The sequence below is a fragment of the Diorhabda carinulata genome, chromosome 3 (genome assembly GCF_026250575.1).
Source record: "Diorhabda carinulata isolate Delta chromosome 3, icDioCari1.1, whole genome shotgun sequence".
In the NCBI taxonomy this organism is placed as follows: Eukaryota; Metazoa; Arthropoda; class Insecta; order Coleoptera; family Chrysomelidae; genus Diorhabda; species Diorhabda carinulata.
The window spans coordinates 4,402,270-4,417,252 of NC_079462.1; the positions used below are offsets into that span (position 1 = coordinate 4,402,270).

The following is a 14,983-nucleotide window of genomic DNA, read 5'->3' on the forward strand; positions in this document are numbered from 1 at the left end:
CGTCAAAACCATTAACAACATTGAGACATAATCATAAATCCCATGTCATTGTCGTTGTTATTTCTTAAAAACTGTTGAAGTGGCATTTCGAAGACAGTTTGCTTTAAAACGTTTGAGGAATTCCTTACGCTGCTACATTTAAGTGACATTTGACATGACATTTCAAAGGTAGTATCCCTGAAAACATTCCAATCCTAATGATTATGGATTGAAGTCTGACTTTTTACATGACATTTCTGAGACAGTTCGCTTCAAAACATTTTAGGAATCCCTTACGATGCTACATTTAAGTGACATTTGACATGACATTTCGAAGTTAGTATCCCTGAAAAGCAATCGAACCTTAATGATTATGGATTGAAGTTTGACATGACATTTCGGAGACAGTTTCCTTCACAACCATTTCAACCCTAATGGTTAGGGATTAAAGTGATATTTGTGACATATTGGACACACTTTCCTTCAAAATCATGTCAACCTATAAATTAGAGATTAAAGTGACATTTCACACGATATTTTAAGGACAGTTTTCTCATAAAAACATTCGAGGATTCTATTAACATTCAAATTCTGACAATTCTATATGAATGCCACATTTGACATAGTCTTTTGGACATAGTTAAAGTGACATATCGATCACAGTGTACCTCAATTAGGTTAATGAAGCTCTGGTGTATTAAAGTGACATTTCGAAGACAGTGTACCTTAAAAACACTCTAATATTAATCAACATTTCAACCCTTACGATTCTACACCTAAGTGAGATTTAACATACATTATCCCTCAAAAACATTTAAGTTTATAAGCATTTCAACCCTGGCGATTCTACATTTATGTCACATTTGACACTACATATCGCACCTAGTTTCCCTCAAAAACTTTTCAATGCTTTCAATGATTATGCATTAAAGTCACATTTGACATGTCATTTCGAAGACAGTGTATACCTTAATGACACTCTAGTATTCATAAACATTCCAATCCTGACGACTATGCATTCAATTGACATTTGACATGACATTTCGAAGACAGTCCAGCGTAAGGACACTGTAGGATTAATGAGCATTTCAACTCTGACGATTCTACATTTATGTCACATTTAACATGACATTTCGAAGACAATGTGCACCTTAGTGACCTTCTAGTTTTTATAAACATTTCAATATTCACGATTCTGCGTTCAAGTGACATATGACATGACATTTTGAAGACAGTATAAACATTAATGACACTCTACTACACCAGCGCCCCTAGCGACGAATTGAAACGCAGTCATTTTGAGTATTATCTACTTTTTAATTCATTTTGGGAAATTTTTACTAGTGAGGTGTATTAAAAAACACATAATTTTTAGAAAGGAGATTTGGACTTGATAAAATACGAAATTCAGTTATCTCTTGACTGCCTTGACCAAAAAATGCAAGAAGCAACCGAAACATCTCGAACTATGTACAACGAATATATTAAAGAGCAATTGAACAGCATAAATAAAACTTCTATTAACAATAATTTGTACAGTTTTATGGAAAACGAAATTATTCAGTTAAACAAATTAGTCGATATCAAACACAATCAGTTGGAAGAACTTTTTATATTGAATAAAATATTGATAAGGAGACTTTTTAAAGTCGAAGTCGAACTGAAATATCTCGAAGAGAGAGCAGATTCAGCTGTAAGATCTGATAATAATATTAAATAACAAATTAGCAACCCTTATCTTCAATTTCCTTTACAGTTTCATTGACCTCTATTGCGCATATGACATTGACTTACAAACGAGCAGATTATAATTTGAATCCAAGTAGAACTAAAACTACCTACATATCTTTGATCATTATCTATGAAGAATTAATTTAGAACTTGTCTAATTTCATTTTTACTGGGATATACGCAAACAAACGTCGTTTAAATTCGTCATACTAGGAGTTGCTATAAATGAGATGAAAAAACTGAAGGAAAATAATGTGACCCTTAAAATACTTACAGAAGGCTTAAAACTTATATCAAGCGTGAAGAACTGCTACGTTTTTCACGGGATCATCTAAATTGGACATTGGAACCATCTGAATCTATTATTTTCTCTTTTGAGGTCTCTATAAGTGAGAGTACACACTCTGTCTGCGAAATCCGACTAGTGACCGGAATTTCAACCGGACACGGTCATCTAACACTCCATTTTCAAACCATGGGCATCATGGATGATCCGGAGTGCCGCCGGTGCATGGAGGAGGATGATACTTCTGACCCCGCCACGAAGAGCATTCTCAAAATTACCAGTGTAGCTACCATAACGCTAAGATGTCTTTTCGGAGATGGATGGAAACGCCTGGTGCGAAGACACCAATCGACAACTTCATTTAAACGTGGAATACGACTGGTGATTGGTGTTTTAATCGGTCATCTAAGTTGATATAGACATCACGAACAATCCGGAATGCCGCTGATGCTTGGAAGAAGAAGAAGAAGAAGACATCGGCCATTGGTAATGCGAAGTAATGTGCGACAGGCCTATCAGGAGGCCAACGTGCTTAACAGCCTTTAGTCGTCCACAACGTAACTATGAACTATGAAGCCTCTATGGAAACGGCAGAAGGATGCTGCATCGAATAGATGATTTCTTCGGTGTATATGAAGCTTATCGACGGAGATCTTTCTCAAAACCACAAGTGGTGTAGCCAAAAGTTAGCTAACACAACGCTAAGAAGTCTTCTCGTAAGACAATCCCTAACTAAGGAGATGGATTGAAACACCTAGAGCTAAGACACACATAGATGGATTTTTTGCCTGTCTTACTAAGCAACTGCTTCGTTTAGACGTGGGATACAACTAGGGAATTAGTGACTGGTCTTTTAATCGACTATCTAAGTTACTATAGGTATCACGAATAATCGGGAATGCCGCTGATGCTTGGAAGAAGGGAAGGGAAGAATGTTCACGCTGAGAAGCTTGATTGGCTGTTCCAAGATCCAATTCCAAAATCCTTGTGGTAGTTTTTATAGTGGGGCATCACGGGTCCATCCATGGTCACACACAGTCCAAACGGATCTTGTTTTAATCCGTGGTTACCGGAAAGGAGGTTTAAGATACATCGAGGAAGATTTTAGCAGCTCTACATCCACATCGATCCCATTAGAGAAGTACACAAAACCCAGCAAGCATGCAGCTCTGATTTAAATCGTATTGAATGTTTTTGGGACAAGTTTAAACGAATAATTTGTGCCCCAACATCGATCGCAGAGCTTTTTGTCGCAGTAAAAGAAGAGTAGTTTTTCATCACAGAAGAAACTTAATTATCTTTTATGTGGGATGAAAAGTTCGTCAAATGAGACATAGATGGTGCCACTACTATTACACTTTATGATTTTCAGCTAGTACCAACCTTCAAAAGGCACGAGTAAAATTTGACAGCTGTCATTATTAGTTTGTGAGCACTTCGAGTGAAGCAACTTCTATTAGTTGGAAAAAATGAATAAAAAAGAATTTCGGGTGTTCGAAACCTAAAAAAAAACTCCACAAAATGATTTCGGATAACCATAGAGTGAAGCTTATTGAGAGTGGACGTGTTGGACGTTTCGTGGTTGAATATTTGGATTTTTGAAAGCTTTATTGGAAGCGCGAGCTCACAATCGACCAAAAAAACGAATTTATTATTCTGAGTATCATTTGGCATCAAAACTCTATCATTTCACACCGGACTCGATGACAGTGAACCGATTGAACTGCACGTGATCAACAGACTTCAAAGCTCGGAAAGTCGGTTGGTGAGGTTATGGAATGAGTATTTTCGAATGCGCACTGTATAATATCTTAGGGAAAAATAATATCAAAGTGAAAAATAAACAATAAGTTGCTTTATTAGAGTGTTTGAAGGAAGAAATCGTGAAAAACGGTTCCATTAGAAGAAGAAAATGTTGTTTTATAAAGAAAATACACCGTGTCACAAATAAATGAAAATTCCATGGTATATGCATTGAATTGCTCTCGCATCCACTGTATTCTCCAGATCTTGTCGCCCTAGTTCTCAGATCTCAAGAGAATGCTTGTTGGACATCTTGCAAGAAGTTATTGCTGAAACTGTAGCCTATTTTGAGACTAAAGACATAAAATAAAATAAAAATGTTTCTCTGCTCACCTCATGATCATATAAGAGATGTTATGAGAGCAAAGCGGGGCCAAGGACCCCCCCATTATAATAAATTTAAACTCGTATCAAATCATATTTAATTGTCCACTTTTTTCTGATGAATTATTTCTAAAAATAGTCACGCACGCATGTTTATGATTCAATGATTCATTTATTATACAATGTGGGCAAAAAAATTTTATTTCAAATTTGTTTATAGGAAGAACAACTTTTGATACAAATAATTCACCCCTAAACTTGTTTGATTATTTCAATTCCCTTCAGATTTCCTCAATAGCTTCATGGAATTAAATGATGAAAATGTTGTATAAGGTCTTTAATAAAATGAATTAAGGCTTGCTAATTTTCTTTAATACAAAAATACGGAAATTGAAGTTCTTTTAAGTGATATAATACCGAAACTTCCTCATATTACCTCAAATTACATCCACAGTGAAAAATTTCGCAATGAAATCCGAATATGTAAATTTCCTCATCGGTGAAAAATTTTGGTACAAATTTTGTCCTCGCTCATACAAATTTGCAAATAATCTGTATCATGGAATAGACAACCGCCCTGTATATTATAAGCGACTCACACCTAATTTATTTTCAACAAATTCATTCTAACCTAACAGACTACTACTTTGATTTTTATTAGAAACCAATATGGAATTTCAATTTCTAAATTATACATATAGTCCGAGAAAGTAAAGGAAACCGCATAGAAAATATTTTCGACCCAATCATATTCGTCATTCTTTTAATTAATTACGTTGAAGCTTTGAGTCTTTTAATCTGATATATTTTTCTTTTTTGTTCATACAAAAAAACCTTCCAAAGGAATGGGGAGACCACGTGGACAGAATGTCAGATGACAGGTTGTCAAATATTGCAAAGGAAGAAAAACCGAATACAACCCGACCGCCTACAAGATGGTATGAAAGCTGGTCTTCATCATCCCAGATGCAATTAGGCAACCATTGATGCAAACACAGGACTAAGTCCTAACGTACGATGAAGAAGAAGAAAAAATTTATACCTCTTAATGTGATTAAACTAGATTTTCAATCCCTAATTTATCGGAAAACTTTCAAATTTATTCATGCGTGTACTAAAACAATTATACAGAAATAAGTATATGGGAAATGTTATTTAAAAAAATTGTCGTCTTCAAATTTGCAAAATTCAAAATGAATTTTCAATCAATGTTCATTTCATGAATGTCACAATGTTGAGATGCAGTTTGCTGCAATCAACAAAGGAAGAATTATAGTTTGAAGGATAATACGTAGTGTGGTCGATGAGTTCTTAGTTTAACAAGGTAAAATAGAAAAAAACTGATTATTAGATTCGAAATTTTTGTTTAATTTCACCTTCGCAGTTAAATATTTCACCCCTTGACTCGGTCTAGGGCTTTGCGAACAAAATATAGTCGAACGGGGCCATAGGATACAAGTCCAAAGGGTGGTTTTACCAAGGTCTCAAAGAACTAACTGAACGTTAATTCCATAGAACAAACAATATTTAATAAACAGTGAACAATGGAAAGCGACAATATTTATGAGACAACCTCTATAAATTCAGCTTATGTGGGCTTAATTTTGAAAACAACGTTTCTAGAAACATTTTCTCTATATTTCCAAAAATTTTAATTTTACTATACTTACCGCATGAAGAAACAAATTGGAAAAATTTTGGAAATCTAGTCGTATCTTGTTGTGAGGCATGAAATTTCCTACAAGTTTGTTGCCTACAAGTTTTTTGTACAAAATAAAAAAGTTATCAGCCTAAAAGTCTCAAATTTCGAGTGCTCTAAGCCAGGGCTTCTTAAACTTTTTTATATAGCGACCCCCTTCAAGTTTAGGAAATTTTAAACGACCCCCTCCTCCATATAAACGTTCAGTTGAAAATCGAGGAGCGCGTTGTATTTATTATTTTAAATGCTACTTCCATATTTTCATTTATAGGCCCTACATAACAGTTTTGCATTGCCACTTTTTTCAAAAAATAGTTATAATAAAACTACAATAGTATTTTGTATGATTTTTATTTGTATTTATATTTGTACGTAGTGTGTATACTAATTTTAAAATTTTATTTATAATGATTGAAAAGTATCAGATCTTTGCGACCCTTTCTCAGTAGTCTCGCGACCCTTTCTCAGTAGTCTCGCGACCCACAGTTTAAGAAGCCCTGCTCTAAGCTGTGCTTGCCAACTTCATCGAAATTTATTAGAAAATTCAGGGGGTCTCCGAACTATCCCGGACTAAAATCACCTTTTTTGCTCCCCATTTCATTTTTAACAGTATCATATTTTTTATTTAGTGCAAGATCAATGAAGCAAATGTGAAAAGCAAAATTAGAGAAGCAGAAAAAAAATTGTTGAATTGTTGAGGTGTATTCAGTTAAAAAAATAAAGTTAAAAGTTTGCGTTAAGGTTTTTTTATTGAATATAAACATAACTAAAACCTGCTGTAATATCTAATTCCATTCCACATTATTTTTATAGCTAATTAGTTGTTTAGAAGATGGAAAACGTAGGCTCGAAACTGAGGTATTTGTAGTGTATCATTACATCGATACAGTAAACAGTAAAATTTTTATATTTCTAGAACCGTGCTTTAAAAATAGACAAAGAAAAGTTAGAAAAATGCAATTCAGTAATAGAAGAAAAGTTGAGAGAAACAAAATGTCACGTTCAAAAATTGGAAAATGATTTTAATAAGTTTGTATGTATATTTTTTAAATTTTTCTTATAAAACATTTTTTTTTTCATAGTATATTTAACCTGTTGGAATTAAACTTGACTAGATCTAAAGGTATACAAGACGATTTAACATAAAAATGACTTCTCAATGAAAAAATTACTTTATTGTATAAAAACAAACTACTTAGTCCAAATAGTTTGTAATGTGATGTTCTTTTTATTTATTTAAACAGTTTTCAGTCATAAAATTCGTGAGATTCATTTATACATACTTATGTAATGTATTTATATACTATTCACTAACACTTATCACAGTAAACTATTCACTAACTCTTAAACTAAATTATTTAGTTACAACGTTATGTTTACTTATCACTATCCCGATGTATTCACCATGACATCAAATTGTTCACTGGCTCTTCTGCTTCTAGAGACTCGTTTTATATACTATCATCACTTTCTAGAATCTTAGTTTCCTGAAAATCTCTAGTTTGCCTTCTTAGAAATTGTCTCTATAAAAAATGTTACAACATAATGTAAAAAAGTCACAAAAAGTAAACAGTAAATAAATACAAAAAGTACTAAGCGCCCTCGCTAAATTTTAGTTTCGATAACGTACTGGAACAGGACCGGCTTCACGGTCTATATCAGTGGGCAGTAATTTCTTCGAACTATCCTAAGAGTACGTTTGAAACAAAATTACGTTTTTCTTTACATCAAGCAATTTTTTAAGTTTGGCAGCAGAAAATAATCGGAGTAAGCCAGATCTGGTCTTTACGGTGGATGGGGCAATAAATCATAATCAAATTATAGCGGATGAATTCTAATAAAACTATTTTTTTAATAAATTCTCCTCAAAACGTGTCGACCTAAACATGGCCTTCTATCTTTTTCAATTTTTCTCCAATTTTAGTACCAACCCTCTTTAAAGTAAATGTGTTTGTCTTTTCATACCAACGTAAAACTTATTCTTTTCCCAATTTAATATACCTGTACAATGAAACTTCTTGATCTAGTATTATTTTGAGAGATGTTTGGTACTACAATTCTTCTTGGCCCTATTTTAGCAACTGTTGAGAAAGTGTTTATTGATATCCCCAATACTATACACCAATTTACGAGGATATATTGAACAATTCGTAGCCTACCCTTATACAAAAAATCAATCATGATTACTCCATGACAATCCCAAAAACTGAAGCAAGAACTTTTCCAGCAGATTTTTGGACACGAAACTTCTTGGTCTTGGAGAACCAGAGTGTCGCAATTCCATCGATTGTTGCTTTGTTTCTGGATCGTAGAAATGTACCCAAGTCTCATCCATAGTAACAATTCGGTTTAAGAAGTCTACATCGTTTTCAAATCGAGTACAGATCGAGCGCGATGCTTCTACCCTTGCACGCTTTTGGTCAACAATCAAACATTTGGGGATCCATTTTGCAACAAATCATGTCATGAGCTGCATCGATATATTCGGGAACTGGCCTTCCCGATTGGTCATCATCTTCAATGGAAAATTTACCTCTTTTGACACTTGCAGTCCAATTTTTCACGGTCGCATACGAAGGACATTGATCACCAAGAGTATTAAGAATATCTACGTAAATCTGCTTACCTCTTAACCCTTTCAAATACAGGTACTTGATGGCTCGATACTCCAATTTTTCGATTTTCACAATTTCGGTGGACATCTTTTTTCTTTTAATTTATTGGTTTACTTTTTTGACGTCAAACTTTACACTGACACTTCTAATAAGTTAATGTATTATTATATGAAGACATACAATTTACCGTACCATGTATTTTTTTAATCCAGCTAGAAGAAAAACAGCAGTTGAAAGAAAAATATAAGAAAACTACACAGCAAGGGTTATGTATAGCTGAACAATGTCGTAAAATTAATTATGAAAATAACGAGTTGAAAGAACAGACTGAAAAACTTAAAGTAGAATTAGAGAACTGTCTTTCAGATAAAGTAAGTCGGTATGCAGTTCAAATTGAAAAAATATTTTTAACTCATTCTTTAATTAGTGTAGATTGGTGGAACGCGTGAATCAATTAAGCAGAGATTTTAGTAAGGTAAAAATTTATTTGAGTCCATATCGTTTATTTTGCTTTAGTTTTAAAAAACATTTCGTTTTTTTTTTTAATTAGTAATCGATATAACAGTAAAAAATATACAGAAAATTTGTGATTCGGAATACCTTTTTTAATGGTAATACAAAGACCAGCATAAGTTAGGCAACGCCTTCGAAAGATCCGTATAAGTCCAGCAACCCTCATAAGTATGGCAACGCTGTCAAAATAGATTAAAACAAAACATGTTCGTGCTTCAAACAGTTGTGTCTGTGTCACGAGAAATTTTGAAAATGAATAACCAATATAAGAAAGAATTTATTTTTTACGAAACTATGTTTACCGAATTTCAACAACAATTTCCGAACTCGCCGCTATCAAATCGTTTCAACAGTGTGGAAGACGTACCAGCAAGTCTTAAAAACGGGCTCTGTTGCAGACGCGCCGCGTTCTGGACGACCGGTAACTGTAATTACTAACGAAACTATGGGAACAGTGGCGTTAGTTAAGCAGCCGAACCAATCTGCAGTGCGGCTATCTGGAGAACTTCAAATATCCGATCGTTCGATGCTGAAACGTAAGCTTTATCGACTTTACGATCGAGGTAGAGACGGTAACACGCTAAATTTCCTTAGCGTGGCTAACGTGCAGAGCACCCCAGATAGAGGTGTTAGTCTTGATCCAACACGGCAATTCCTGTCCATTCTTTTTTGCATTGTCCAAAGACTAGAACCTGCTGTGCTTCCATGTATTTATATGGTTCATAAAAATCCATAAATATTGAATCATCATTTTGATCCCTGGAAATAAAATCTTGTAACGAGATCTGAACGTTGCAATTTTTATTGAAGCCAGTATATGTGACATTATTCTTATTGCAGGAGAAATGTGCTTGTCAAAAAGATAGAAAGTTGACAGAGAATTTGCTTGCTTTAAAAAAGGAGGTAACTTTTTCAAATAATATTCTTCTATCCGTTGATTCGCACTTTTTTTGTAGAACAGATGTTTAATGCAAACCATTGATAATCAAAGAAATAAATTAGACATTACGTCATACGTAAGTCATTAAAATTATAATGATCTTTTAAATAATACAGGGTGTTCCCTGACCTGATGTAAAAAATTCGGGAGTGAGTAGATGTCGTGACAAGTGCGGAAAGTGATACTTTCCCGCACGCGACTGAAGTTGTCCCGAACGACGCGGAGCGGAGTTCGGCAAGCGGTCAAGTGCAGAAAGACACTTTACGCATTAGTTAGGAATATTATTTTTTCTACGACCATATATAGAACGACCCATTTTTCAAAAATTATTTTATTCCAACAAACCATTGGAGTTATTTGGTTTAATGTGGTTTAATTTAGAAGATTGTACTTCGTATTCGTTCACTTCCAAGACGTTTTAAACAACTTTGACGTTTTAGTTACAATTATACGCCTGAGTTGTCTTAGCAACTGATATCAAACCCGGGTGGTTCGATTGTTGTTTTGTGACACTCCTCTGAAGAATGTACAAGATTATATAAAAAATATCTTTATTATTTGATATTTTCAACAAATTAAAAATGCTACAAAAGGTTTAAATTTCATTTGATGGACTATTTCGTAAATATTTCTTTACCTGCAGTAACAATAGTTATAACCGAAGTAAAAAACTATCTAATAAGGTCAAAATTTGCATAATTTTACTTTCCCGCCCTAGTGTGGGAAAGGGACACTTTCAAAACTAAAATGCGTGCGGGAAAGTGGGTTAAAACGCACGGTCGTAGAAAAAATGTATTTTCCACATTAGGAATTTTTAATTGTTGATTACTTATGTCCATGTAGTATGATTGACGGAATAAATAATTCTACACTACCATCTGAAGGCCGGGGTGGCTCATACCCAACGGGGTTAACAATCAGTAACTTTTACAGGCACAACCTGTACAATCTAAAGATAGCAACAATAAGTTTTTAATCGATTTTTTAACAAAAAGATACTCTGATAAAATTTATAGTTTGGGAGATATGTAGATTTTTAGATCGTTGTACATGCTAAGGAAACCTTTCGCCATAAAGAGACATTCTGAAGAAAATTATCATAAATTGTAATTATTTATTGAAAATACTTACAGGAGGTATTTCTAATATTTCTAATTGAACTGAATACTGTCGAACAGTAAAGTAAAAAACTGTAATAAATGTTCGAAGTGGGCACCTTGAACATCTAAACACTTCCAGAGTCAATTTCTTTGAACTTGGAAGAGCATCTCAAGATTCTTTCTTATAGCGTCAAAATGGAAGTTTGTTTTATCGATAATTTCGTTCCTTGTGTCTACCTGTATTACATATATTTTACGATATCCCCAAAGAAATGAATCCATTGCATTAATTCAGAGGAATGTGGTGGCTATACAAATGGACCTCCCCGTCCAATCCACGTATTAGGAAAAATGTTATTATGATGATTTTTTACATCATTTAGGAAGTGGCCAGGGGCTCTATCGTGCATGCCTTTGCGAATGTTTAGAGAAATATCACATAACATGAATGGGAAATCATTTCGGAGAAATTTTTACTTAGAACCTTGGTACATGCTTGAAACATTCGCAGATAGATGATGGATCCCCTTCCCACTTCCTAAATGATGTGAAAAATTAACTTAATAACATTTTTCCTAATATATGGATTGGTAGGGAAGGGTCCTTTTGCATAGTCACATTATAGTTTTTTTGTTTTTATTTGATAAGTTGTGGGCTAGCCAATTAAATTTTTTACATTCAATATGTGAGTAACACGATGTTCGAGAGTATGCAGTTCAATTAGAAATGTTTGTGTTTTAATACCTCCTGTAAGTATTTTCAATAGATAATTACAATTTATGATAATTTTCATCAGAATGTCTCTTTATGGCGAACGGTATCTTGGCATGTACAACGATCTAAAAATTTACATAAACCATAAATTCTATCGAGTTGAACAAAGAGTACATTTTTGTTGAAAAATCGCGTGGAAAAAATCCATTTTTGCTATCTTTAGATTGTACAGGTTGTCCCTGTAAAAGTTACGAATTGTTGCGAAGTTACGAAGTCGCCCCGGCCTTCAGATAGTAGTGTAGAATTATTTATTCCGTCAAACACACTACATGGGTATGCGTAATCATTCTTTTAAAGTTATAAATATAAGTGCTGATTTCGTAACTTTGAAGGCTGATAACTCAGAAACGAGAGGTCGTATGAGATCATTATTTTCACGTAATCTACTCACTACCGATTTTTTTGCACATCAAGTTCCCGAAAACTCTGTATATTCCTAGGGGAGATATAACTTCTTTCTTGTGTCATATTTATTAACAAAATAAAAAAAACTATTGGCTTCTTTTTGCAGCATTTCAGAATATTTATGAGTACGATCTTTTTCTATCCTGTTCATTGAATATAAATCCCTTTTATTAACCTTTTTATCCTAAATATTACTAAAATTATTGATGAGAAGCAACAAATAAAAATATGCATTCGTATCTTTGTACAGATTACTCAAGAGGAAGTAGAAAAACTAAATAAAACCATAGACGAGCTTAGAAATACTTTAGAAGAAAGTAAAAGGCTTCAAGAAGTCGAAGAAAAGGTATTTCATTTATGCTTTGATAATAAATTATTTTAAAATTCTCGTTTTTTAGGAAAAATGTTCTCAAATATGTGCTTTGACTGAGAGAATTAAAGAGTTAGAGGGATGCTTGTGCGATGCCAATGAAAGGGTAAAGGTAAGCATAAAACCCTACATGTTCATTTGGTATAATAAGATATTTGATAGAATTCATATTTTTACCATAGTGTTTCCCAAAATGGGATCTACAGGTTGATTAATTTTATATAGTTTTCTTCAGGATTATTTTTTTTTTTGTAATTTCTCTGGCAAAGGCCATTTTTTTGGAAAACCTCGTACATCTGTCCCAGTATTAAAAGAATGCTCAATTAATGTCCAGGTTCTTCTTATGGCTATTTTTGTTTCGAAATTTTTTCTCAAGATTTATTGTAGTCAATTCTTTATATGACTAAAGACCAATCTTATCGAAACACCCAGTACATGTTAAAAGTTAAAAGATTGTTTAAATTGACAACTTTATCATAGAAGACCATTTTTTTATTAGAACATCCTGCATATTACTTACAAAATTTTATAAATAATTTGGATGTGCTTCTCTTATATACATTTGTACCATTTTTACTAGAAACCCAAATAACTTTCAGGTTAACCCCGTGGCTACACTTTTGTTTTAAAATGTTCTTCTCAAATTCAACACCCAGTACATCGTTCCTGATGGTGAAAAATTCTAAAAATAATTATAATGCTTTTGTTGATACAACTTTTGTGTTAAAATTTTTATACCTTGCTCATTCTTAACATAGCTAAGGGTAATTTTTTTTGGAAAACGTGTTATATCTGTTGCAATATCAAAGAAATGTTTAAATAGTTTATATGCTTCACTTTGGATACTTTTTACTGGAAATAAACTCCATTTTAGTTGGTTCCTGAGATGGCCAAGGAATATTCTCATTGGACCACCCAGTATATCTCTGTCGTTGTTGAAAAATTATGTACATAGTAATTTTTATTATTTTCAGCGAACATATTCGGAAAATTGCGTTTTAAACAATAAAATTAAGGAATTGGAATGTTGTATGTGCGAAGCTAACGAACAGAAAAAGGTAAAAATGATGCTTTCATAAACCTTTTTCTGAAAAATTAGATACTACTGCTCTTTAGGAATTTCTTGCTCTAGCAATAATTTTTCTTCATCTTCAATGTTAACTTTTCCACTGAATTCGAGAAAAAATTGCATTTCACTTTTTCTCTGTTGAATATTTTCAAAAGTATAATTTATATTTATTATAATAAAACAACTATAAAATTCATAAATGTTGTACCTTGTATTTTTCCGTTTCCAGTGAAATATGATTTTAATTTTCTAATATCAAATAATTAAACCTTCTTGCTTTTCCTTACTCCTTTCTTTACTTAGAATTGTGACCTTTTGTCCTCTTCCACTGATTGTTACCATGCTGTTCTGCCCCTGGCAATACAGCAATTTGCTCCAGAGTTTTCCCATTTCTTTTGTCACCTTCTTGGTCTTCTCCTATTCCTTTTTTCTTGGTTTATCCATCTGAATTATTTTCTTGGTTATTCTTTATTTTCATTCTCCTTATATGTTCATATCAATTCAATTATATTTATTTTATTGCTGTTGGCTTCTTTATTTTTCTTATGTGTTTCAGTACAATCTATTTTCTCGCTATTTTTGTTTTGAATTCGATTACTTCAATTTTAGTTTTGTGCTTTTGCTTGATCATCCAATTCTCTTTTGTATATTTTTATTTTGAGGTTATATTACATAATTATTTTGCTGCATTATCTTTTTGTTTATGGTGTAAAATCATTTTATTTGTTGTAATCGTTATTATAAATTTCGTCTTATTTATGTTTATTTCCATTTTCGTTCTTTCAACTTCTATATTCCATATATTTACCAATACCAGCATTTCATTTTCCGAAGAAAAAAAAAATAGAAATTGCGCCCTCGTTTCATTTCTTTTATTTTATATTTTACTAGGGTTTTCGGTATTTTTATTTCGATTTCCTCTTCATCCATAGTTTCCTTATTTTTTAGATAAATAAAGAAGAAATAAACATATTAATAAATAGACTTAAAACATTGGAACAGAAACCTTGTCCACAGATGAATATGGAAGTATGTAATAATGAATAATACACGCATTTATCCATTTAGTAAATTTAAAATATTTTCAGAGTCAACAAACTGCAATTTTGGAAGAAAAAATAAGAGACTTAGAACTCTACATACAGGATATAAAAGGAAAATTGAAAGTAAATAGAACACATAACAACGCTTATTTATTCTTTTCATTATCAGTATTTCCTTTCTTAATTTCTTTTTCCTATTGGTAGATATTTGAGGTTTTCATTCACTTCTTGGTGTTTGTGGTAGTATTTAGACTCTTTTCTCACCCAAATTTATTTTATTCGCATAAGAACTAATCTGAATATCAAGAGGGAATCCTCTGCAGGATTTTGAG

General features: G+C 32.8%; 2 protein-coding genes across 10 annotated transcripts in view; both read left to right on the forward strand.

The window, feature by feature from the left end:
- Positions 1-14,983, forward strand: part of LOC130891824 (uncharacterized) — a 49,512-nt gene that overhangs the window by 13,521 nt on the left and 21,008 nt on the right. For 6 of the 9 annotated variants that reach the window (XM_057796850.1, XM_057796846.1, XM_057796849.1 and 3 more), the window contains 5 exons: positions 12,420-12,515; positions 12,568-12,651; positions 13,514-13,597; positions 14,557-14,637; positions 14,697-14,774. In XM_057796850.1, the coding sequence (XP_057652833.1) occupies positions 12,420-12,515; positions 12,568-12,651; positions 13,514-13,597; positions 14,557-14,637; positions 14,697-14,774 (423 nt within the window). Of the gene's footprint in view, positions 1-6,635; positions 6,681-6,738; positions 6,856-8,649; positions 8,809-8,864; positions 8,913-9,790; positions 9,854-9,906; positions 9,967-12,419; positions 12,516-12,567; positions 12,652-13,513; positions 13,598-14,556; positions 14,638-14,696; positions 14,775-14,983 lie in introns of all 9 variants that reach the window. The other 3 variants (XM_057796852.1, XM_057796847.1, XM_057796851.1) reach the window with 3 other exon arrangements.
- On the forward strand, positions 1,369-5,765 carry LOC130891842 (uncharacterized). The gene is made up of 2 exons (XM_057796879.1): positions 1,369-1,672; positions 4,967-5,765. Exons 1-2 carry the CDS (start codon positions 1,418-1,420, stop codon positions 5,108-5,110), a joined length of 399 nt encoding a protein of 132 aa, XP_057652862.1. The 5' UTR covers positions 1,369-1,417; the 3' UTR covers positions 5,111-5,765.